Raw genomic sequence first — 26,812 nt, 5'->3', positions numbered from 1 at the left:
AAAGGCTGTTTAATCAGAGCATTACGTACATACATACAAGCACGCACATGCATAGACCCATCCAGCTTACTGCTCTTTATAGAAAGAAACTTCCTAATGCCTCATCAACTGATCAGATTTGCCTACATCTCTGAAGACTAATTAATTTATTAAGTGTTGTCTTTAGAATTAAGGCAGTGCTGCCTTCTTTGCAGAAGGCGCTCTTGCTGAAACATCAGAAAAACTATAGTTTAACATCAAACTATAGTTTGCCAATGAGAAAATAAAAAAAAATAGAACTAAACTTCTCGGATAATACTGAATATATCTGAATGAACAAAGGTTGTAACACAGCAAGCAACAGAGAAACCGTTCTGTGCCATCTATGCTGCGGAACACACTATTAAAGAAAAAAAACACTGCAGGCAAAGTAGAGGAGAAGCTCCCTCTATGACTGGTCAAAGAACACAGTTAAGTAGTTATTTGGAACAGTTCAATAATTATTTAAGACAACTTTTGACAGAACTGTGACAATTAACACTGTCAAACAGTCTCAGATGTCTTTCTCTGCCATACCCAAGACTTGGATTCTGTTGGGATAATGAAGGGTGCTTCCTGCTCTGTCAGCTTTGTTGTTATATCCTGACTTTTTGGGGAAAAAATACTTCAAAAGAATGATTCTTATAAGCCTCAAAGGTCTACTGGTTAGAAATCTGGCTGTCCTATGTTTATGAGGAAAATAAGAAAATAGTTATTTACAAAGGAGGTGAAGGAAGGCGCTTAATAAAGGTTTAGAAGATGTTGGGACTTCAACTCAGGTCACCCAGGTCTTTGGGGAGTACCATGCAACGGAACTACAGGTGCTCTGCAGCAGATTACTTCCAACATCTCTGAGTGAAAATGCTCCACTTTATACAACTAATTAAAGTGCCCGAGGGGACGGTGAAATCTGTCAAGCAGAAAGAGATGCACATTAATTCTCTGCACTGAATCGGGAAGAGAGGAGAACTGTGTCCTTGTCACCTGGCTTCCTCTTCAGTGCCTTACACAGCAAGACAGAAGAAAATGAGAGAACAGGGTGGTGGGATAGCACTTCTCCCTTTTCCTCCTTCTGCAAACGAGGCCTAAATCCGTCTTTGAATCTTGCTTTCATTTCCAGTTTACAGCAGCGCTATTTCAAAAGAAGAGCTCAAGAAAGCAGCTTCCCCAAAGCAAAGCTAAACGTTTCATGTTGGACTGAACAAGCAGCCCAGATTAGTCCACAACAAACACCTTCAGTTTACAAAACTGAAAAGCGCTTCTTTCAGGTACATTTTAAAATTTGGAGATAAAACACAATGGGACAGGTAATTGCACAGATCTGTTGCAGTCCCATTCAACAAGACACACACATAACATTTTGGAAGCATTTTAATTTTGACCTGCTTTTTGTTTCCCCTTTATGTCCGGGTTGGTTGGTGTCATGTTTTCAAAACTCTCCTAACTGCAAAGAGTAGCAGATTATTCTCAAGGGGGAAGCTAAAATTCTCTTGTCACTATGTGACCCTGAAAAGTGAGTTTCAAGGGAGACACAAAATACTGGTAAAATTGACAGAACTAAGTGACAGAATATTAATTTTCATTCCCAAATAAGTAAGGAAGAACAGCACCTCCTCCTAGTGCATATGCATCCTCGCTCTCACAGAGTCCAGTCTAGGAATGTAAAAAGAAAGACTAATAGATGGAGAAAAGAGAATGACAGGAACAGAGAAGAGACACAGGGCTGGCTAATTCTGTGAGCACGCTGCTTCTGGTTTTTCTACATAGCACGCAACACAAGTGATCCAGGGCTCAAGACACGCTACCATAAAAAATAACATGGACCACAATCTTGGAATTAAAGATCCAACATCACAGTACCACAATAGGTGCTTTAATTTTTTCTGAGAATTCAGCCAAGTCAAAATTTAGTTTGAACCATTCTTTGTTCTTGAAGATGAACCTGAACCACCTCTACAGCTGAGCTCAAACTGGAACGGAACCACCAAACGTTTCTCACTATCAGTTTGAAACAAATTTGACTCAAATTCCAGTATGTTTGTGCTAGGACCTGTTAAATGCAGGAACTGTCTCTGCTTGGTAGGCTCTGCATCAGACCACCCTGCAGCCTCCTCATCCTCACCCCTCCAGTGACGGATAGGTACATGCTGAAGAGCTTTCACTTCTATACCATGAAGACGTGCTGCTCTCCCACCCCTAGCAAGGACCTGTTGCGCCTCAGGTATGCTCTAGTGGGTTCAGACAGATATGACGGAACAATCCATAAGAGGACCCTGGCCATAGTGCTCATTCCAGTTCTGTCACGACAGAGAACGGGGAGCACTAGATGTGCCAGGAGAACGCTGCAAGCGCCCACCAAACCCTACCTTCACGTGTGTCTGTCCAGAAATCCCACCACTGCACTGCAAGATAGGACAAATGCTTTACGTTCATCAGGAAGAGGAGGGCAGTAAGGCATCTTTGCCCCCATCCCTTCCGTATCCCTCCTACCCCCATTTCTCACTCAGCAACACCACTCGCATCCTTCCCAGTGCGGCGTGACAGCAAATCAGTCCCATGCAGCAAACCTAAAGGATTTGGAGAGATGTTTCAAGACCATGCTGGAAACATTAAGTGGAGGTCTAGGTTTGGGCAGGGAACCAGCATGGGGAAATGGGAGATATAAACCACCTCCTCAGCTGACAACACGCTCCGCTGGCCATCACCACCACATGCCCATTTCCAGCAGACACTGGGCCTGTACCAGAACTGAACTGGAAGAATTTCAAACACAGATGAATCCAATTCTGAACTAAAAAATTTAATGGTTCAACTCCCCGCTTTTAATGCTGTTGTAAAGAGCAACACACTTTCAATTTGTAACCACAACAAAAGGCTTTTAAACTATTAAAGCATTGCGTTGCTATAAAAAAATAAAAAGGCTGCTTTATTGCAGATAATTGGCAAATCTGCTCTATTAATATAGATGGCTGAAGAGAAGAACATGCTGCACTTTACAGAACCTACTTCTAGATAATTTCAATATTTCTATTAATTTCCTACCACAACAACTTTTACACTTCGCCACAAAAATTTCGTTTGGATTACCAGCTACTGAATGAAAGAAACCTAAGTTTAAGTCTTCTGCCCCAGAACAGGCACAGTCCTCCAAACCCATTCAGTTACTGATTCTTCTATCAAGATGGCTACGAAAGGCCCACATAGCTTCTGCTGGAGTGAAAAAAAAAAACCCCACCCAACAAACAAAAACCTTTCTGTTTAATATAACAACTAATACATTCTGTTTGCTATAATACCAACAGCATTCAGCTGCTGCTTTTTTCCCCTGGTGGGTGTAATGAGATGATTATTGCAGTGTCAGGTAAATACTCCAACATCTAATATAAGCCACTTGCGCAAAGAGAAAAAAAAAAAGCCCCAAACCTACAAATTCTGAGTTCTCAAGTTCAAAGAAAAAAAACCCAACACATTAGAGACCATACCTGATTTACTTTATTTAGAAAGGCTGTTCAAAGTCTTGCTGTCCCAAGCACAAGAGTGAACAACAACAAAAAGACTGTCGCTTACAACCCCAAGTTTCCCCCTCTCCAGCCAGCCCCTGCCCTGATGCCTTCCAAGGTGTTTCATCCAGTGCCTGGCTTTCAGCTCTGGGTCTGCGTGCTTCCCTCCCTGTTCACCAGACACAGTCATCCTTCTCTTAGTGTTCAACAGAGACTCTCCACCAAGGTAACTCAGCTTCTTTGATGGACTTACATTTCACTTTGCTCTTGTTCTTCTGAACATTTCAGTGCATACACATGAGAAGTAGCAGCAGGAGAAAGACAAGAGCTGTATTTTTCTAACTACGCTTCTCCCTGACAAGCCAGTTCTGTAATTCTGGACAGATATGTATACCTCTGTAAAAATTAGCCTGCAAATTCAGCTTAAGCTTTACAGATACGCATAAAAAACTTGCTGAAATGGAGCAACAATAGGTGGAATGCATATGGTATACAGAAACTGAAAAAAATTAAATTCATACGGTATCTACAAACATACTATAATAAAAATACCTACTCGCTAATCAAAAGCATTTCAACTACTTTTTATCGGCAGTAATGTCATAAGGAGATGAACAATTTCCTCGTGCCCTCTCACATGAGTGAAAGCAGAAGACTGAAGGATAAGGAGCTGGTGCTTAAAAGCTGCTGATGTCCCACGATGGCTGGGAAGCAGGTGGTGAAGTGCAGAGCACATGTGGGAGGAAGCAGAGATGGAGGCTGGGCACCGCTCTAATGAAGTGGTGCTGAAGAGGCAGATGATTTCATAAGGAGAAAAACATCAGGAAACTGGTCAAAACACAGAATCTCATCTGAAAAAGCTCAACTGTGTTGGATAGCAATAGCCAGAACAAATTTGGGGAAGAGGAGGAGGGGGAGGCTGATCTCTCTCCAGAGCCCCAGATGTCTTTATCGTTGCCTAATGACAATTATACTCAACCAATTAAGACACTGCTATCACAGTTGCATTGTTAGTAAGCCTTTGGCCCTGAGTGTTGATGGCTGTCTAATTAGTGTTTGTGCAAAGTACAACTGCAACTAATATATAAACTGACAAATACACAAAAGAAAAACTGTCAACAGGAACATTTTCAAAACAGTTGAGACTCTACCCATTCAGTCCATGGCAGCAGCAAAGACAAACTGCTTTCCTTCATGGCTTGCTTACTGCTGGCACTGCAGAATTTCACTTCAAACAAGCAGGTCAACTAGACTGTCGCTGGGTTTCTGTTGAAACAGGATGCTGGTGTCAGTCCATTTGGTAGGCTGCCTCAAGTGCACCACTCCAGGGCAAGTCTTACTACACTAAGTTGGTCTGAACACCAAAGACTTTTGATAAGACGCTTCAGAAATCAGTTTACATTTTCCGTATTTTCCCCTAAAGAATTTGTAGCAAGAAAATAAAAAGGAAGGAGAAAGAAAAACCTTTGTTTCACGGTCAGGTTTGATTTCCAGAAGGCAAAGTCTGTTCAGTTTCCAGATACCTGTGGTGATCAACAAAACAAAAAAACCCCAACAACTTTGTTTCAGGCAGTCAGTGACCATCTGTTAATACTCAAAAGATCTTATTATGAAGTCCTTACAATGTCAATGCATTTTATTGAAGTCAGTAGGAATTTTGCTCAAGCAACAATCTCTAGCTATAGCTCTGTTTAAATGGATGCCTGTTGATAAGCAAGTAAAATAATGAGTATTTTGCATTGTCTTGCTGCAACAGGCATCTCAGACCTTTCATCCTTATTCCACCAAAAGCAACTAACCAGTCCTTCATGTGGTTAATTAAGATATCTAGACAGAGACCCCCTCAGTAGGCTTAAGAATGAGGTCCAATTAAACATGCAAACCCAAGTCCAAATGCCTTTGTAAGTTGGTTCACGTTGCTTCTAAGCTTCATCTTCTCTATAAGGCTCAAGTAAGACAGTGGTAATTCATAACGTTCAGCTTCAAAAAACCTCTTCATCAAAACCACCGCAAGTTGGAAGATACCTCAATTGCAACACACAACACTGAAATTCAATGGATTCTATTACCGTCTTTATACTCAACGTGAAGACCCCCAACTTTTCTCTTAAGTGAGGGATAACGGAGAGCTTAGATACATTTACCACAGTGTTAGATGCCTCACAGAGGAAGGCTGGATGAAAGAGGTAAAGGTTCCCAAGCCTTCCTGTGTTCTCATTTACAGTTATTTAGAGACATTGATTTTGCCACTACATATATAACCGACACGTAGCTTGGCTAAGGGATTCCTTAAGCGAAGGAAATGGGAAAAAACAGTCTAGTAGCAATGATGGAGTAAAGAACTACTTTACTTGGCAGAAAGGAATATAAATAGAACACAATGACAAAAAAAAGAAACACAAATGGAACAGAAAAGAGAAAATTTTCTGCTATTACATAGCATGGCAGAAAGCTACACCATCAGATACAAGAAAAAAACAGATGGGGGTAAACCAAAACCAGCATTTGAAACGATCCTAACACTGACAGAAGAATGTGAAGTAGAAAAGTAATGTCCCTGATACCATCCAAACATTATTTTGGGTTGCTTGATATATGAGTGCAGCTATTAAAAAAAGTGACTAACTTGTACCAAAACAGATCTGGAACCACTTTAACATGTAGGAAATACATTCTGAACATCCCTACAGTCAGTTCCCAAATTCTTCTGCCAGGAACTTGACTTTCCAATTCATCGACCCACGTCCATCTATGGACCACACTCACAGAAACTGAGCTGCGGAAAGCTTATACCTTCATTCTTAAGGCTTCATTTAGGAAATTGTAGCTCTAGAAAGCGGGTTAAGCTGCTGGAGATAGCATGCAGTTCTTCTGCAGCTTACCATTGTTATCTGTAACAATTAACATTTCGCGATCCTAAGTATTTCTGCGTGCCTCACTTTCTTATTAATTTTAAGTGCATGCAAATGTCATACCAAGGGAACAGAAACAAGCCAAAGGGTTATATGGTAGGCAAAACATTTTAATGAACACTTACAAAAGTAGAAGTTAGAGAAAGCCAAACTGCCTCTAGTAATTCCTTTTTTAAGGCCAAGAATCTCCCATCATTTACATCAATGTTCCAGTGGTTTGCATCAGCCCAGGTCGATTAATTAAACCAGCTGCTCTGACCAAGGAAACATATTACTGTGGGTACTGCCTAAGGCTACTAACATGGCAGGAGAAAAAAATATTATCTTTTTCAAGAGAATTCAAGAGGAATCATGATGCAATTTGGGAAGGATCTGGTCCATCAGCCCTATTATTTCACGAAGGACAAACACGAGATGCAACAAATAAAACAATGGCTCCAGTTTCAGATACAGGTGAGAAAACACCATTTGAAAATGATGTCAATCGATATGTTTACATGTTGGAAGGAACACAAACTGCAACACACTGCAAACAGCAGAGGGGAAAAGTATCACCTGAACTCTAGGCACTGATGGAAACAGCCCAGAGGCTGGGAGGTTGTGAAAACAGTAAAAATGAAATGTTCAAGAAGTTTACTAGAAAAAGGATGGGTTTGTCTGGCCTCAGTAGAAAACCAGGCTTTACAAGCTCAAAATTAACTACCATGACTTCAGAATACTGAGCATCACTACGCACACTGCACATCTCACTGCAGGAACGTGTTCCTCTGCATCCAGCAAAACCTACAGGTAAACCAATAGCTTAATGGTCAGGCAGGCTGGAAAGCAGCTTTCACAAAGAGTCAGTATCAAGCTTCTACTATTGGTTTCACCTGAAAGGCTCTTTTTCACAAGATGACAGAGAAGCCAACGTGTTTGTCACTTAACACAACCTTACCTAACTCCCGTAGTTTGTCATCCGACCCCTCTGAACTCATGATGTCATCCTGTTTTCAACCCTCCTAAAGGTGACTCACTAGAAAAAAAATAAGGTCTGACACTTATTACTTCTTAATGATGAGAATGAGTGAAGAGAACACAAAGGGTTTGGGGAAGGTTGAAGGAAAAAGGCAAGTATTTTTACCTTCTGCCTTACTGCTTTGTTTTACATCCAGGCTCTCAGTCACTGGGAGGGGAGGGAGAAACCTATCAAAGTTGTGCCATTATACAAGTGAAATTTAAGCAATTAAATAAGGCAGGGGTTTATTCAGGCTGTTTCAGACTTCGGTTTGTTAACTTTTATTCATTTTCATTACTAATTAATATTTTGGTTTCCTCAGGTCTGCACACTGAATTAAGATGCAAGAGCTAATAATAAATACCTTGAGAATAGTCCACAAGCCCTATAGCAAAAAACCCGAAATTAGATGAGAGTTGACATGAAGTTTTAAGAAGTGCAGAAAAGTGTTTTCAAGCCTTTCGGGCTAGTTTCACACATCATTATGAAGCTAAAAAGAGTGGCAAGCCCATTTTTTTAAAAAGTCATTTGCAGGTCACCTTTGAGCATGAGGAAAGCAGAGTGGGAGGTGATCGTAGAGAACAAAGAAATCTACCATATAGTAGCAGCTACTTATATGTCTGTATGTTGCTCACAATGACTTAAACTGAAAGGCCCAAATTGTTTGAAAGTGCTGCAGTGTTTAAACTGTAACTCCCGTAAGACTCCTTCAGAATGAAGACAACTGTATGAAAATTATTTCCGTGCATTTAGTTTCTCAGTATGAGAGAATCAAAACGTATCACTACCTCTAAAACAGATGATTCCTCTGACCACACAGGATATTTAGAAAGTTCTTCTTTTGCTTCTCATTGCCTTTATCAAGCATCACTTGGAGAAATACCATCTGTGCCAGGTATGCTCCACCCTGAAAGGGAAGTGTTAATCTGCAAATTTATTGAGGCACTCAGAGCATATGAATCTCACTAGCCCTAACTCAAGAAAATAAGATCTCTAGGAAAGAAGACAGTACTTACTGAGGGAAGGAGGAAAACCTCTGAAGTTAAAATGTAAAGAGAAGAACCAAGGGCTGATTCCCAGCCGAGCCTGTAAGGGGTGCAGGACTCCACGCAGCATCTGCTAGACTGGTCTCCGTGGCACAGCAGAGGCATGCCCTTAAACCTCCACTTATGCAAGCTCTTAACTAACAGTCTACCACTCCTCCTTCAGTCAAAGAAAACTGAAGAAGGAAAAAGCGTCAGATACCTTTATATTTCTGGGTCTTTGGAAGGGTGGCCTGACTCTGGAGCTCTTGTTTATTTTCATTTGGGAAGCTTTCAGAGCTACAAACAGCAGCAGTAAAGCCACAGTGCCCTTTCCACAAGCATAAAAAAGTTAACACAATGGACAATAAAAGATCACCCTGACTCACAGCAGACTTGGTGTGGTTTTACGGGGCGAGTTGTGAGGTGAGATGATCACCACCAACACAAGGCAAGTTCACCGCACAGTTTCAAGGACAGCCACACGTTAAGTATTTCACACAGAGCCGGTCAGACAGCAGAACAGTCTCACAACATGTTACAGACATGTTACACCACAGGATCCACTGTGTAATGACAACACAGTTCAAACAAGGACCAGATGCGTGCTCCGAGATCGGTATCTCCAGCAGGACCTAACCTCCGACTACAAATGCCCATCAGTGTGGCTGTCAACACTGCCAAGAAAGAAGTAGTACCAACTTTACTGTCTGAGCATGCGCTTGCTTAAAAAAAAAAATGGGAGGGAGAGAGATATTTGTTTAAGATTTTATTAACAGAAGGTGAAGAAATCCAGGCATTCTGTATTAAAACCAAACATACAACTGTATTAGGTACAGTGAACCTAATCATCAGTAGTAATTTATAAAAGCCAAGCGAGCAGACGTATAATCGCTTGAAGTAAACTCTGACTTAAAGAAGAAACTACATTTGAATTGAATATGGAGAGGAGGGAGGACAACACCCCTTTAATGAAGATCCTTCCAGACATGTAACTGTAGAAAGGCTGGTGAATACAACATTGATTGGGAGTGAGGTAACCACAAACACCGCTGTCTCAAATGAAAAGGGATTCAAGGTCTGACCCAAAAAACAAGCATCGTAACCGCTGGGATGAAATTTTAATGATAAACACAAGATGCTCTGCATGCAGGCCAGATTGAATTATCTGATGTCAGCCCGTAAATGCAAGGCGCTCGGAGAAAGAGGAGCTGCTAGCAGCCACCTTCAACTCACAGCTCAGGTTGCACTTAATCAATCCTTGATATTCTGCCATCTTCTGGCTTGAGCTTTGGCAGCAGCGTGGAGAAAATAGAGGATGTACCTGTTTCATGTGCTATTTCTCTAAGGGAGAGCTAACCCTGTGTAGTTTATCTTTGCTTCCTTACACGAAGTTAACAAAGAGATCTGCTCCTGAACCAGTTCAGGCAAACTATGCCTCTATGTATTATACTTGTAGCTGCTGTTTAAGTCACTCTGCCCACAACCTGTACAAATTCCTTTTCAGAAAAATTAAAAAAAAAGCTCTACAGCAACTAAAATAAAAGTTATTCCACTTTCCAGCAGAGTTTGAAGCAGTATAAGGAAGCACGCTAGATCAGGTCTATCACAGCACAGGTTCAAATCAAGTAAGATTTTTCCCGGGCTTGCTCCAAGACCCCAAATACACAACAGCTCCAGCATTTCTGCTGGAGAACCTCTCTCTCCACCCCTTTTTTAATTTTTATAACCATTCTCTGATCTCCCAAGAACCTGAGTTGAACCTCCTGAAACCAGGGAGCAGCTGCTATACACTGCCGCAGTTTCCAGCTATAAAGACGGAGCGTAATGCCTGGCTGGCCTGACCGAGCCGAGCCAGAGCGTTGCAGCTGCTCCCCAAAGTCAGACATCAAAAAACCTGCTAAAAACTGAGTGGCCCTATTTTTCTCCAGTGCAGCAACCTGACTACAGAAGAAAGGTAAATAATGCCACAAGCCACTGCTTAGAAAACCCCAGGAAATGCCACAGCAAAATTAGCTTTAAGATCATCACCAACTTCTCAAGTCTTGCAGAGTCACACATCTGTTGAGCTTTATGTACACGGCAAGTCTAGCTGTAATCTATGATTATTCACATGTAAAGCTAAGCACATAAGTGTTTGCGAAACTGGAGATATAATCATTAAATGTAACAGATAATTGATATTTATACTGAGAAGAAAATTGACTTCTGTTAACCTCAGCTATTAAATTACTTCTTCAGTACTGAAAGAACGCAACAGCTAGCTATTGATCACCAGATTCATTACACTTTTATGACAAATTTGAAAGCACAATGCCATTAAGTACAATACTATAAGCTGGGAAAGAAAAGGGAGGGTTATGTTCAGATTTAAAAAAAACAAAACAAAAAAAACCCCAAAAAACAAACCCAACAAATTCCTCAATCTACCTATCCTAAATACTTTTCAAATGCATATAATGAACAAAGTCTTTCCCTGCACAATCTCCTAATGTCCTTGGAAGTTTTAGTTATAACTTTAAGTCTGTCTTGTTTAATATTTACCATGACATACCATGAGATATTACTGGGGGGCTGTGACAGTGTGCTACTGTCTTGCAGACTTTGATCATCACTGGCAGAACAACAAATTCATCTTCTTTCGGGTAAGAAGATTCACAGAACAGTTTTCTGCTTGCGGCAATTTAAGAGATGCTTTCAGAGAGCTCAAGCTACCAAACCAGAGTGAAGGGCAAGTAGTAAACAACAAAAGAAGTAATATAATTTTTGTGTTCTAATATTGTAAACATTTCATTTACTAACCAGGTAAAGCCCGATTTCCCCATGTTGTTTTATCAAACGTATGCTCACAGCTTCATAAAAAGATACTTCATTACTAAAATTTGTTTTCTTAGTGAAGGGAAATTACTGACAAGTAGTTTGAGTGAAACCCGTAACATCACTTTTCCTAGTGGATGTGCACGTGCAGCTTTTCCCTCAGTGGTCTCTTACCTGCTCACCTATTACCATGAACCTTACAGGAACCTAAATTCTTTAAGAGCACCACCTGCCTTCACCATGCCAATTGAGGCAAACTCACCAAAGGAATCGAGATATTGGAGGAACTGAGGAACCAATATGAAAAGACAGCGTGAAACTGCATAAACCCAACTTCCGTAATACATCAAGCTAAAATATGGACTATTTGAGTTTAATATACGGGATTAATCTCCTTTGTTCATTAATTCTTTAGAAATTAAATTTATTCCGCCTACCTTCTATACACTGCATGTTTGGATATAAACACAACGGAGAAAATGAAGAAAAAGAAGAGCTAGAGGTTTTGGCAGCAGCGTGGAGACAACTGGGGTTTCTGGCTCCCAAAAAAGTACAGGAGGTTTCATTAGATACAGTGGAACAGATACAGTAGTGCAGATCCCTAGCCAAGGCCAGGAAACACACTGCCCAAGCTCAAGGGCACAAAAGAAGTCAGGTTGCTATCCGCAGAGCTGGATGCCAGCTGCAGACCACAGCAGGCTGGGAGCTGCGGTGTCTTATCGGTGGCCCGAGGAAGTCTCAACATCAGGCACGAGTCAACGTTAAGATCTGCGGTACTCCAGCCACACATATTCTTCAAGCCTCTTCCCACGGCCACTGTTGAGGTTAACCGCTGTGTGGCACTGCCCCTCTAGAGGTACACAGCTCTTCAGCAGAAGCATTTTCATTGCTACAACACAACCAATTACAGCAGCAAAAACATCGCGTGAAAAGCGGAGAAAGAGAAGCAAGTCAATGAATGGGATGGCAGAGAGAATAGAAAGGGAGACCACCAAATGCAGAAGCAAAACAAGTGGTAGAGCATCTAGTAAAAAAACCAAAAACAAACCAACAAACCCATCAAAGATTAAAATTCCCCTTTCACTCCTGCCGTCTGCTGGATTAGATTTCTGCTCTCAGTTGTCCAACAGCATTCAAACGCATTTCAACGTACATAGGAGTTATCTACATGCAATGTATTTCAAGGCACCTTTCTTACAACCAATGAGTGAATTTTATAGGGTTGGGTTTTTTTTTTTTATAAATAGCTTTCTCTAATCTCACAATGCATAACCATACCATTAACGTGAAGTGCTACCATAAAACATGGAACTCTGGTATGTTAAGGATAATGTCCTCTGACTGCCCCCAGGATGACATAATTTTTATTTATTCATGTGACTTCTTCTGGAGGGCTACTAATTACTGAACCTGTAAAATTCAAGCAGAATATAGTAAAGCCTTACATCTACTCCCTTTGCAGTCCCTTTTGGAACTGGCAGTCATGGTAACCTCTTCCAAGAGTTTGGGAGGTTGTCAAAATTGTATTTAAGAGTGTAACCCAAATGAATAGCTAACATTAAATCAGGGTCCCGACAAAGCTTTACATTAGGAAAAGAGAAGTTTGAGTTTCTCTGGGTGGTGGGTTTTTTCCCCCCAGATTTTCTTTTAAAAAACAATGGAAAAAAGTAACAGTCCTTCTGAAGTTATCTTGCCACAGCACACAAAAATATCCTTGTGACTAACAGATTTTTATGGAAAAAAAAATAATAATAAAAAGAGCATTTTTCAGTAGATGTGTACAATATTTATTACATTCTGAGTGCTTCCACAGCTAAACAATAGATACAGTTCATCAGAAAGTACTAGTGTCTTTACAGGGACCATATGCACGTGAGATAGCTTTTTGAACAGTATAATAAAAAATTGCACTGCTGAAATGACTCGTAGATAACCATCATTATCAGTCACTTTAAGGACAATCTACCTCACTCACAAAGGAACTGCAGTCAGAAAAATTCATTCTTGTCGCCTCAAACAGATGCTTCTTTTGAATTTGTTAAAAAGCAGTACATGAGAATTCGAACAGTGAAGATTAAATGAGCGTTACACAACCTCATACTCACCCAGCAATAACAACTCCATCGCAAGAATGTACATCACAAAGAATTTTTCCCAGCTCGTATCGCAGCTGGCTCACAGCACCGATGCGGTTCTGCACAGAAAGACAAGACATGGTGTTGGGATTGCAATACATTCGTCGACCAAGTTAATTTGCTGCTTTGTGGAAAACTCCGAGCTTTGCTATTGCTAGTGACAAGTCGCAGTGCGGCTGAGAGAGAAGACCCATCTATTTTATGCTTGCCTCCTGGAATTTTTACAGACAGAAATGAAGGAGAAGAAAGTTATCACTCTTCATTATCATTCATAATATTTAGGTAGAGAAACGACTATCACAACAACAACAAGGTAGCTTTCTTTTAGCCAGGACAGGTAATGAGCAGGGGAAGGAGCCTTCACCTTAAAGGCTGATTCTCACTATCAAGGGATGGTTGAAGTATAAACATCCCTCTCTCACCAAAGTCAACGGAGTAGCACAGCAAGCACAAGGACTCACTCCCAAAAGTAATCGGTCATTGGAATAAAAGGTATTACAGCTAGGGCTAAGTCTCATAAATCCTTCAGCAGCTTTCCCCTTTTAACTGGCAAAAAGAAGCTGCAACACAAAAGACCCAACTTTTCACTACCACTTGCTTGAACCAGGTTCCCATTTTTCTACAGCATCTGGATCCCATTAAAGAAATTCCCTTTTACCTTCCAGTTGGTTTTCAAAGTGCGCTCTCTGGCACGGCAGTCCTTGAGGGCGAGCTTCCAGCAGGAATGATCAGAGATGCTTGTATCTAATAGATATCCTTCCTGTTGGCACAACCGGTACCACAACACTTCATCTTCTGCAAGTACTTTCCATGTCCTGCTGACCTAGAAATCAAATTTTTTTTTATATATATATAGTATAAAGTTATAAGTAAAAATTAGATTTCATATAAAGTTATTTAAATAACATCTGAAATATACACGTATAAAACAATATAGGCCTGCACTGAGACTAAATTCTTATCTAAACAAATGTACTACTGACAGTATGGAAGAAAAACCCACAACCTTTAAGAAAATGTTTGTTTTCTGTGGATTCTTTTGAAAATAACTGAGTTTCTACTCCACTAAAACTCCATGCAACACGGATACCACATTTAGTGGCCACACTGCCAACCTGAAATGTCAGTGTATTAGAAAATTTTGAAGGAAAAAGAAGCACAAAAACAATTAAGACAGCGTTGTAAGTTTAGAGCAAAAATATGAATTTATTTTCATATTTGTAGCTAAGAAAAACCTCTCAGATCACACCACCATATCTCTAAAGTCCCACTGACAATGCCTGATTAGGTGTATGACATTAGTGATTTATAACCTATTGTATTACAGTATGCATAAACAGGAATGAATTATTAAGTTTTTCAAGCAGCCTCAAGTTGCTGTCCATTTCAGAGAGAACAGCTTCATCATAATCAATTGTGGGCTCAGAATTAAAGATTCAAGAGGTAAGAGTCAACGTAAGTAGCATTTGTTCTCTGTAATTCTTAATTTAAAAAAAACCCAGATGTAACCAATGAAAACTGCTACTGGTGAAAGCAGCAATCAATTGTACGCTGTTTCCAAAAGATTAAAAAAAACCCTTCTCAGACTGACATCATTTTTAGCAACTTACAATTAAGCATCTAATGTCTGTTTCAGTCCCAAGGTTACATCAAGAATCTAGGTCTCCCATTGACACAAACTCTCACAGGACCGCATCTTCGTGTTTACTTGCCATTCGTTCCACGTTTACACACAGATACAACATGGCACAGTGGGGAGAAAGACGAACTATTACTTGTTCTCTATTTTATACGATTAATCTCCTTTGTATTTTATCATTATCATGCGCACCTTGCTTCAGACTTCTTAAAACCACAGCTTTCAAATACAACGTATAGCTTCACAAAATTATGTGGCATGAGGAATACTGAAAGCATGAGATCCTTTTGGCTGGTACAGATTTGCAAGAAGTCCCTGCAGAACACAAGCCGTTGGAGCAACAAAGTGGGCAGTGAGGCTTACAGAGAGGTTAGGAAAACAACACCCCCCACCTTAAATAAATCAAGCGATCTCCGAGTTTGTAACGGGCTCTGTAAAATTTTACATGTGATGACTTGGAAGAGCGTGCCTTGGTCTGGCCAAGACTGACTAGTCAGCCCAACCAAAACACCCACAACATCGCAGGGAGAGAGCAGCTAAGGTCCAGAAAGCACCCATTAACATGATCCTGTGTCTTACGGGTCTCCTTGGGTCACAGTAAGTGCAAAAACATCTTACGCACATGGTCCCAAACCTCCTTGCATACTACATAGTCCCCAAACAGCGGGACAGTATGCTCTGCAGTGAACAGCACAGATCTCCCCGTGAAAACTTGATGAAGCTTCTAGCCATCTTGTTTACGTTGTGTTGCCTGTTGGTTTTGCTGTAAAGACACACATACACTACTCTCAAAAACCAACATCCCACTAGGAATCAAGAATTGCATCACAAGACGTCTCTCATGACCCGTTTCTTCCAAGGGGGGGGAAAAAAAAAAATATTTAATATGAGAGAAAAAAGGGGGGTGGACTGAATAACCTGCATATGTTTTTAAGATTTGATACCTACATACAAGAGCAGCTCTCAAAGAGGAATATCCAAGTTCAGCAAAGCTAATATTCTGGTTATTCACCAAAAGACCTCAATTCAAACTAGCAGACATACAGTCCTCTTCCATCATCAGACAAAGAAAACAACCTGGATAGGGCAATCATAACTGCCTTACAAATGACAGAAACAGCACCGAGTCTTCTCTAGCATCATACATCATCCTGTAATAAAAAAGCAGTGCTTAACGCTCCTGTCCCTATAGGGACACACTCAGGAAGTTCAAAAGCAAAAAAAAAAGCAATCCAAATTTCAAACCATTACAGTTTAGAGGGGAATTTGCTCTCAATTTGATTTTAAAGTGATATAAATCCATATATAACTGCTTAAAAAAAAAAAAAAGAGAGAGAGAGAGAGAGAGAGAAAACCACCCAGCTTTTTGCTGACACACACACAAAAAAAGCAGCTGTTCCGTGGGAGTTGAGCATGCCGGCCGAGCCCGGTCGACAGTAACGGCACCTCTGCCCCCCTCCCATAACAGCAGCACGTTTCTGCTGACATTGATGGGACAGGCTAACGCACAAGCAGAAGTAAACAAAGCCAAACTACACCAACTTTTGCCTTGCTTTTAAATAAAAAAAAAAAAAAAAAAGAACACACACACACCCCTTTGGACTTTGCCAAAATAGACAATGTTGCACAGACTTTTCTAGTTTCAAGGTCTTAAAAGCATTTTATAAAGACAGTAAAAAAAAAAAGGGGGGGGGAGGAATACATAAAATTTAGACTGCCTTTTCAACTTTCAGGAGTAAACATTCAAGGGGAATAAAGAGCCTATCCTCTTATGATTTTTTTTTTTTTAATCAAATTACATCGAATCCTGCTGCTTTACAAGCATGAATTTCCAAAGGGTCCCTAACGCAGCCTCTTCTTAATGCACCAAAACTGGCATGACAATCCCTTGTAAAAGCCCCACTGAGCGAGCCTCAGCTGCAAGAAATCTCTAATAAAAGTGTCTCAAGCATTTCACTTTACAGCACCACTGTGAGCTGCCGCATTAAAACCAGCCATTGGCTTGAAGTCAGCTTTATTAGATCTGCTTGACTTAGAGTTTCAGGTGAGGCCCCGAAAGCCAGAGCGTTACAGCTTTATTTATACGCACCCATACATTCTGCTTGTTGGAGAGTAGCTCAGACATGCAAAGCTCTCATTAAACTACGAACATAATTATTTCCAAATCTACGCTACGTAGAAACTCCAACAATGATCCATGACAACATCTTACAGAGTTCTTTATAGATTTAGAGTCCCCAATTTAATTTTGTCTTCAGTGTTCCTATTATCTTTTTACTACGGTTCTCAACTGTTCTCAGCAAAGAAACTTTGGTTTCCCCTGAGCTCCACACAAGAACAGTTTTATACCTTATAGTTCAGCAAGTAATAATGTTCTGAAGGACTTCAAAGGCTTTCGCTGACATAGGTTTTGCTATTTGGTTTTGCCTTTGGGGGATTTATTCTCCCCCCAAAAAAACCCAAACCCAAACCTAAAAAACCCCAACTCTTCCATCAAATCCTAAGTTTCTTCTAATCCTATCTAAATCAACTGGCTCAAATCCTAATGAAGGTTTATTCATCCCTCTCCATCTGATAACTGTCTTTGTTTCATTAGGTTTATTTTCTTCCCTAGACACACACAGACATAGTCAAGGTTCGTTCGCTGAAGCCAGGGGCCTCAATTAGAAATATCTGGACTTTCAATTTAGTACAATACGTAGCGCCAAATAGTATTTAATCCAAAGCCATTCAGATGGAAGCCATACCAGGTGGAAGCTGTTCATCTTACCAATTCGCAGCCATAATGTTATTTTAAGTCTCATCCTGAGCCCAGGATATCCTTACCCATCTGTTTCTCTGCTCTCCCTCTAAACTATGAGGAGGATGGATGATTACTTTTACCCATATACAACCTTGATGCAAAAGTATGCTCAAAAAATACATGAGATTTTCTTTTTTTAAATGTATAACCACTAAAAGCCTAACAGTTTGACAATTCCAGAAGCTCTAGAGACAAGCACCTGAAATTCTTGATTTATGCAAGTCAATTCATTCTTAAATTCCTAGAAACAGTCTCCCTTGTCCTAGATACATACACAATTGTTGCATTGGTAAACATTTCTAAACCATCTCTCAGATGAAAACGCTAACAGTTCAAGGCAATTTCCCAGTGAGCCGTTCAGAAATAAAACTGCCTTCGCATTGCCAAAATTCAGTACATACTGTCGAAAAGTTATTTCACACCACAAAACACAATTTATGCAGTCTCTGGTATTTACTAGAAAGCAGTAACAACTGTAAGTATACGGAGCAGTTCATAGATGAGACACATCACCTTATCACAAAGCTGACAGTTTAAAGGCCAGGTCCTCAGGCCACGAGTGAAGTTAATTGCAGGTATCTGCAGTATCAGCCCCAAATAACACAAGAACTTCAGATGCATTTCAATTTGTCATACTTATGGAGCCCCAAGTGATTGTTCTTCTTTTCCTTCTACACCACGACCAGGAGGAAGGACTGACTGTTCTCAAACCCGCTCATCACAGAAGTCACAAGAGAGTCGCTCATAGCACAGATATTTCTTTCAATGGTCAGAACTGAATCAAAAGGTGCTTATAGGGCTGGCACAAAGCGGAGAGAAAATTTTGCCATTACTCTGGACTGTTCTGCTGACACATTAAGTCCTGGATACCTCTCTCCTTGAATTATAAACATGGGCTATCAACAGGGACTGGTCTGCTGGATGCTACTGAATATTGCACAACTACTGTGAACCCACCAGAGCTCAGGAACTGATGACACCATTAATTTACATGCTGCACATGGCTTTCGTATTTCAAGTGCCATACGGATAGTTTGTGTTTTATAGTACTAATTCCAAAAACCAAAGAAGAGCTGTGGGGAAGAGGGGGAGGGGGAAATATCAGGGTGAAATTAAAGTTCTCCAGAGCAGTCTGTGGTGTGATTAAATCTCAAAGAGGCTCCGCAGTCAGGCTACTTTACTGTTAGTCGGTTACCAATTTGGCATAAAGAACTAAGCAAACAGGTTTTCTCCAAAGGCACTCACATAGTTCACGATGCCAATTCCACTAACTGGCCCAATTTCACTAAAATCCCAAGGCGCCTTAATAAAAAAACCTTTCTATGATAACACCGTAAAGCAGCAGGGCTTTCCATTAACAGAGGAGGGCTTCCCCCCCAAAAAAAACCCAAAATCATCAAGAGAAAAATGAAAATGGTATTCATTTTTATTGCTTTGCTTTTTATTTGAACACTGAAAAAGAAGCCAGTTCTGCACTAAAAGCATTGGATATTCAATTCATTCGGAAAGCCTTGTAAAACACTGGGCATTTGCTCAGCTACCTGTCAGCTGCCACACAGGATCAACTGACTCGGTCTTAGAAGGCGAATGAGAAATGTGGAAAATTTTCTCAGTGTTAAACACATCTTACGAGAACAGGTTCAAGTTAAAAACCAAAGTGAGCGAGAGAGAAATCACATGCAGCCCAAGCGCACAGAAAAGGAGCGGCCCTTCATCAGCCAATCTTTTTACTATGCCAGGAGGTAAACTGATCATGCCTAAGGAAAAAAAAAAGACAGAGAAAGAATAAGCTTAAAGTAATCCACTTCAAAAATGCAATCCTGTTCCATTTCATGGGATGCGGCCTTTACTGATAGTGTATCTCTACCTCAAATGACAGAAACTCGAGCATATCTGAAAGCTTCAGTCTTCTGGACAGCACCAAAAAATAAACCTGAAGAATTTTTTTCCTCTGCAACAGAAGCCCTGCAAGAGGAATTATTTTTCTTCTAACAGTCCTTGTTCCTAAAAGGCATTAGCAAGTCAAAGATTTGCTAACAACCACCTGTAGCTATTTAACACCATGACTTGCTCATACTGAACATTAAAAGCCCAAATTCATTTCAATTCATGTGCCATTTGGATAATACTTGTGTCTTAGTTTACCATCCACAACAAAGCTATACCCTGTCTGTCACTTTTCAATTTTTACATGTTAACATTTCTCTCTCTGACAAACAGTCCACAGCATAGTTCAAGTGTAACACAAAGAATGGTTTTGGTTGGATTTTTGTGAAGTTGCAAGATGTGCTTTGTACGTAAGGGTTCAGTGAACACCAGCCTGAAACACTAAGTAGTGGCCATGGGAGAAGCTGGCAATGAATATCCACAATATTCTGCTCTGCCTCACAGGGTAATCAGCACTTGCCAGTTAAGTTTGCTTTGGAGACTCATTCAGAGAGGAGGTTCATCATTCAATGTGTGAAGAAAGGAGATAAAGAGGCTCAATAGTGTGGGCTGAACAGTCCTAAGTACAGTCAAGCGTGTGTGTGTGTGTGTGTGTGTAAGTCAGTAAAGCTACTTGAAGAGACAGGCAGTTTACAACTACACATAAATTATGGACCACGTCTGAGTACCAACTGGAGAAAGCATTATCTTAAAGCATCACCAAAGAAAAATAAAACCCCTTGGGGGCGGGGGGACGACACACGCGGGAAATCAGTGTTGTTTAAGAATTTGGCTTCACATGAAATCACTACAGACAAAAAGTTACTACTCCAATTTCTATGGTTCAAGTCACACGCTGAAAAGTGGGGGGGAACAGCTTTGTTGCCATGCCCTTAGCGCTGTAAAATGCTGAGTTCTAAACACTGCAGCAAGACACTCACTTGTTTCTAAATACATTCACTTGAATCAAAAGATCTTTGCAAGCATTTATTTTAAATTTGAAGGCTTCACTTATGTCCAAGCCACAAATGTTTTATTTAACTCTACTCAACTGCAAACTATAAATCCAGCTCATTTACTATTACTTTTTCAATATTCAGCTTTGGAAGTGTTTCCAATAAGTAAAAGCACAGTCAGCTGAGCTACGAGGGCTACCACACATCTTCCCTGCATCAAGGTGCCCGACTGTTTCTTGAATACTTCTGCCAATTTTATGTGGTATCAGAGAAGCAAACCGTCAGCAGCACTTACCTGAGCACACCTTCCCAATTCAGTCTTGCCCAGGTACTGAAATATCTTCAATGCCAGTTCATAAGGCAGCTGGATGTCAAAGAAAGGAACCTCATTTATTTCATTCTGAAAAGAAAAAAAAGAAAATAGTTTGTTAGGCTTCTTTAATGCACAGCTAGATAGTAGCAAAAGTTACCATGGTACGAAGAAAGGACGTTGTATCCTCAGTGCCATCACAGTTCCATAAAAAAGGCAGAAGTAATTCTGCCCCTCCGTCCTGTAACGGCACATCAGACAGACCACGCGGGCACAAAGGTACCTGAGCTACTCTTTGTTCTCTCTGGGTTCTATCAGGTAAGGAATATTACATGGCTAAGTGGAGCTAAAAAGCAAATCGAGGAGAACTGTAAGGCTTATCTATAGTCAGATGGCACAGAAAGGCAAGACAAAAGTTCTAGTAAAAAAGTTTCTCTAAGGTTTCAGCATCAAAAAGACCAAACAAGTAAGCACTTGGAAGACATATGCCCACTATTAATTTCACTTACAAGATTTCAAACACAGATGATGGAATAATATTTTGATGTAAAACTGAACAGAGAATACGTTACAGTTTGGTTTTGTCTTTCATCAGTAACATCAATTTCTTTTTAACAGAAAGTGTGTTGAAAGAGTTGCTGCTTCAACTGATTATCACAAAAACATTTCAAAACCAAAGAATCCATCACTTTTCCAAAGAATCCATCACTTTTATCTAACAGCTAAATGCAGCACGTATGTTTTTCCTAGAAGGTTTTTTTGTTTGTTTGTTTGTTTTAACTACACGATTACTAAATCTTCTTCCTGAAGTTACTGCACCAAGATTTGTCCTCTCTCTCATTTGTGCCTGGAGATTCCAATTTTTTTATACTATATAACGTAGAGAGAACAAAGTCAGCCCATTCTGACCATTTCTCTACCACCCATTCTGAAGTTCTGCTCTCTAGTGTTTTTTCCTGGTTTCTGTACCCCCTTCCCAGGTGCTCCCGAACATCTGACCACTCTCCAGCAAACCCCATGCACAAAATCAGCTGCTCAGTATCCCTGCACTGAAACCTATCTCCATTGTTTGCTATCAGAGGGTCAGGCAGACCCCAAATCAGGGTCATCCCCTGCCTCTTACAGCACTTCTCTAGCCCCGACCACTTTTGTTTCTTAGTAGGTCTCTTCTACAACTACTCTGTGCTCATTTAAACCTGGACCCTTTGCAGTACCAATGAAGTAGCAAAAATAGGCAATGCTGGGTTTATTTAAAGTACAGGTACACGGGAAAACCATTGTATAATATGGCTGCGTGGAAGTTTTTAATGCAAATGGTATTCCACATGAGATAAAAGTGTTTAGACAGCACAAAGATGGGCAGTGTTCCCATTAGGCCTTTTCAGCAAGACAGCACCAGTCTATAAACACCGGAACCTCACACTTACTCTAAAGTTACTTAAACTAGACCTGCGGCCAACCTTCCTGCTCCCCTCCCTCCTTGTCCACAATTTTCCTGCACAAACAGCTCCTTTTCCTTTCCTTTCCCCCTCCATGCCGTCTGTATGAGGACCACCGGCTCCACTCCCTGCTGCGGATTTGCAAGAAGTTCGTTTGCTTTCATGTGATTTAAACTGCATCTATTTCCAAAAGGGACGGCAAAAAAAGATACAAAAGGAACTCGGAGAGCACATCTCCGTGGCCACATGCAGACAGACCCCAAGCTGGCCAGATGCGAACCAGCTCAGATCCAGGAGCCGCATAACCACTTTAGAGCAACACGCTGCCCAAACAAATAAGATGAGCCATTCGGCAAGGCTTATTAGCTCTAGGCTTACGAGCTCAGGCACAGCACCACTACGAATATATTGCTTCCAAATTGGAGTTGACTCACATCCAACCAGCAGAACCTGGTCTGTCTGCATGTACCCAAAGATATCATCAGAAGGACAGGCTGCCTGCAGACAAGACCGGTACAGACACAACAGTCAAGACCGACAGCTCTCAAAAAAAAGGGGGGAAAAAAGAAAGAAAAAACAGCTACACTGATTTTTTTTTTTTTTTAAACTAACGTACAAGAGTATTTATAGTCAAACTGTAAGTGCAAGCTCATGAGGAAGCACAAGCAACGGCTCAGACTAATTCCATTCTAATGCAATCTTAACATTAGAGACAGATCCAGGTCTTCCCTTCCTATATCCCAAAAATTCACGCAGCTTGTCTTTAGCACAGCGCTCAGCGCTGCAAACGGAGCGGTAATGTGAAGTCAGCACCAGCCTGTCTAAAAGTCTACTGGAATGAATCCAAAACTCAAATACTACCATCATCCCCTCTGAGACAGATTTGGGCTCCTGTGTGCTAATGGAGCACTAATTCTGTAAATGGATTAATTTGTGCCTTGCAGACAGAAATTTAATCTGTTCCTTTTAATTTTTTTAAGCAAAGAGTAATTAGTCATAGTTAGGTTAGCGAGAAGCAAGAAAATGGGTTTCCCCCCTAGTTTTTCTACGCTGTAAATAAAGTCTCTATTGCATTTAGAGGACTTACCAAAATAACTTTTATCTGCTTCAGAACTGTATTTAAAACTATTTCCAAATTAACTCCTTTATTTAAAGAATTAATACTTGTTTTGTTACTACACTGCTGTGTCACAAGGCAGGATATCCTTAATTACCGCACCTGCATCAAATCGCCTGAATAAGCAACAAAATCTTTTTTAAGAGGATAAAAAATACCATCTCAGAGGAAGAAAAGTGGATTCTGGAGCGTTAAAACCTTGCAAGACAAAACAGATCCAGCAGCCGAGGTTAGAAACAAGCTCACAGGAACCCAAAACTCGGCATCCCCCCTTCTCACCCCACCCCAGCGGCGAGGCGCAGGCGGGCCCCGCTCTCTGCTCCCGCCAGGGCGGCCCCGCCGCGACCCCAGCTACAAACCTCCGCAGCTCCCGCCCGCGCGGACCCCTCCGCGCCTCGCCCCCGGGCTCTACCCCGAGGCAAAGCGCCAGGGCCGCCAGAGGCGGGGCGCCAGCCGAGCGCAGCCCCGGGTCCGCGCAGCCCTACCAGGTCCCGGATGAGCTGCCCCAGCAGGTCGTCGCCGCCGCCTCCGTCGCCTCCGTCCCCCGCGGGCTCCTCGGCGGGGCGGGCGGGCGACGGGCTGTGGCAGGCCAGGGCGGGCGGGGCGCCGCCGTCCAGCAGGCCGCGGGCCAGCGCCAGGTAGCCCGGCTCGCTCGGCTCCGCGCTGCGGTGGCTCTCGGGATCCGCCGCGGGCTCCGCTGCCGCCTCCCGCCGCCGCCGCTTCGCGCCCCCCGCCAGCTCCTCCCGCCAGCGGCGGCGGAACAGCTCCAGCTCCGCCGAACCCTCGGCCATGGCGGCGGGGCCGGGCCCGGCCCGGCCCAGCCTCCCGCCGGCCCTTCCCGGAAACCGCCCCCCGCGCCCGCGCGTTCCGCCGCGCGAAGGTTCCTACTGCCGCCGGGGCGGGCCGCGGCCCGGCTGACGGGGGCCGCCGGCCGCCATTTTGTGGGCCCGAGGTGGCTGCGAGTGCTGGGGCTGCCCGCGCCCGTCGAGCACGCCAGGGGCGAGCTGGAGGCCTAGGGAGGGGCTGGAGGCCTAGGGGCCTGCTGGTCCCACGGCCACGGCCCGGCCTTGGAAAGCTGCTGGCGGCTGAGCAAGGGCCGTGTCCTGTGTGATGCCCTGGGCCCGGGCCCTGCTGGGAAGCCCTCAGCTGCCTCCCTGCCAGGGCCACCCGTGTGGGTGAAGAGCCGCTCTCAGAAAAGCAGAAGAGACACCACTGAGTGGGCCATTGCCTACGGGGGAGGCGCAGAGGGGTGTTGCTCCGCCAGCGGGTGACGGGCCCAGGTCGGCCCATTTCTTCCACCCATTTTGTTGGCCAAGTCTGAACTGGAGCCTGTGGGCAGGGGTGGTCCTGCCTCACACCATGTCCATTACACCTCCTGGGGAAGATGTGCTGCGCTCCTTAGTGCGCCCCGAATCACGCCCGCCTCCTGCAGCTGCCGCAGCCCGAGAGCTGCCGCTTTCGTGGTACTTTGGGGAGGAGATGATGTTCACTCCGCGCCTCTTCAGTATCAACCCACCTTGTTGCTTAAAGGCTGCGTTTCAAACGATGGCTAAACCCAACCGCTGAAACACGGCCACGGAGCTACTGTTGCTTCAGCCAGTCCGGCTGCCCAGAGGAGTGGAAAGGCCACAAGTATTCAAGTCTTCAGCATAACTTCTGTGGAGCGCTCGGGAAAATAAAACAGGTAAGCGATACTTGTCCACTTTTAAGTCAAACAGCTGGTCCCCACTGGGCACTGGTGACCATGCTAATATGCGCGGTCCTTGCTCTCGGCAGCAGCTTGTGCCAATGTACCTCCACCCTCGCGTCCACCTCTGGCTGCTGCCGTTCAGCATCCTCAGCGGACACTTGTTGGTTTTTCTCCTTTGCAGCTTGTTGCTGCCCGTGCGGTTTACAAAACCCAACTTAATGAACATGAACAGGCATTTTGGATTCTAGGAAAAACCTGAACTACCTCACTTTGAGGAGGAATTCCTGTGTGTAGAAACCCCACAAAAGATCTGTTTTCCCTACAAAACAATCATTTCAACTTGGAAGAGGATGTCCCTGGGGTGTGTACGCTGACTGCGGTGAGCCCTGCAAACAGAGGGGCTGCAGAGCAGGAGCTTCCCCTGTAGCGGGATGCAGGGCTGCTCCAGGGAGGGTAGAGGGGTTGGGAGGAAGGCGAGTCCCAGGAGGGTCTCCTTAGATGCCTTTGCAATACCAGGGTGATCTGCTAAGGAGGTTGCAGCAGCCTCCCTGCCAGGCGGAAAAGAAATGGGCCAGTTTGGGGTGATTCCTGGCCCACAGGGAGCTGCAGGGAACCCCCGCTGCCATCCCAGGGCTGAGTCTCCCATCGGGGGGGTCCCAGCCCTATTCCTGCGCACTGACGGCTGGGGGGGCTCCGCATCCCCCTGCGTCAGTGCCTGGGGGCTGTGCATGCCTGCCTCGGCCACCCGAGATGTGATCAGAATCAGTAACGCTTTGGGTGATGAAATCCCCTCCAGCTCTATGTAATCCCCTCACTGCCCCCCTCCATCCCCACACTGTCCCCTCCATCCCCACGCTGCCACTTGCACCCCCACACTGTCCCTCCATCCCACGCTGCCATCTGCACCCCCGCACTGTCACCTGCACCCCCACACTGCCCCTCCACCCCTGCGCTGTCCCATCAAACTCCCACACCATCCCAGATAGCAAAATGTCCCACCACGCAAACGCTGTTCCCTCCATTCCCCCAAGTCCCCCCACCGCCCCTCAATTCCCCCACGGACCCCTCCAGCCCCACGCCGCCCCCCCCACCTCAAACTGCCGCCCCGCTCCCCGCCGTCCCCGTCCCCCCCGCCCGCTCCCCGCGGCCGAGCGCCGCCCCGCGGGGGATGATGTAACCCCCCCGGCCCCCGCCCGCCGCCGCCCCGGCCCGCCCGCCCGCCCGCCCGCACACGCCGCGGCACTCGGCGGCGAGCGGCGGCGCAGCCATGTGCCCCTGCGCGCTGCACGGCGGCCCCCCCGCGCCCTGCCCCTGCAGCCCCGGCCGCGCCGCCCGGCCCTCGGCCGCCGCCCGCCTGGTCGCCGCCCGCCTGCGCCGCCTGGGCGATGAGCTGGAGCAGCGGGCGGCGCGGCGCAAGGCGCGGGGCCGCGGCCCCTCGGCCGGCCGCCGCCTGGCCGCCGTGGTGTGCCTGCTGTGCGCCCTCACGCCCGCGGCCGCGCTGGCCTGGCTGATCCGCAGGAGGAGCCTCTAG

The 26,812-nt window shown here is 43.7% G+C and overlaps 2 protein-coding genes across 2 annotated transcripts in view; one reads left to right on the top strand and one right to left on the bottom strand.

The window, feature by feature from the left end:
• The window catches only part of FBXW8 (F-box and WD repeat domain containing 8), a 52,722-nt gene extending 28,340 nt beyond the window's left edge, over window positions 1-24,382 (bottom strand). Inside the window, exons 1-4 of the mRNA XM_076352624.1 lie at window positions 24,077-24,382; window positions 21,021-21,125; window positions 14,060-14,224; window positions 13,372-13,460 (exon numbers count right to left, since the gene is read on the bottom strand). Coding sequence (XP_076208739.1) covers window positions 13,372-13,460; window positions 14,060-14,224; window positions 21,021-21,125; window positions 24,077-24,382 — 665 coding nt within the window. The remainder of the gene's footprint in view (window positions 1-13,371; window positions 13,461-14,059; window positions 14,225-21,020; window positions 21,126-24,076) is intronic.
• A 2,166-nt stretch (window positions 24,383-26,548) lies between these two features.
• HRK (harakiri, BCL2 interacting protein) lies at window positions 26,549-26,812 on the top strand. Its single transcript, XM_076352832.1, has one exon. It carries the CDS (start codon window positions 26,549-26,551, stop codon window positions 26,810-26,812), a length of 264 nt encoding a protein of 87 aa, XP_076208947.1.

Source organism: Aptenodytes patagonicus, chromosome 15 (genome assembly GCF_965638725.1).
Source record: "Aptenodytes patagonicus chromosome 15, bAptPat1.pri.cur, whole genome shotgun sequence".
NCBI lineage: Eukaryota > Metazoa > Chordata > Aves > Sphenisciformes > Spheniscidae > Aptenodytes > Aptenodytes patagonicus.
This window is presented reverse-complemented; position numbering and strand designations above follow the sequence as displayed.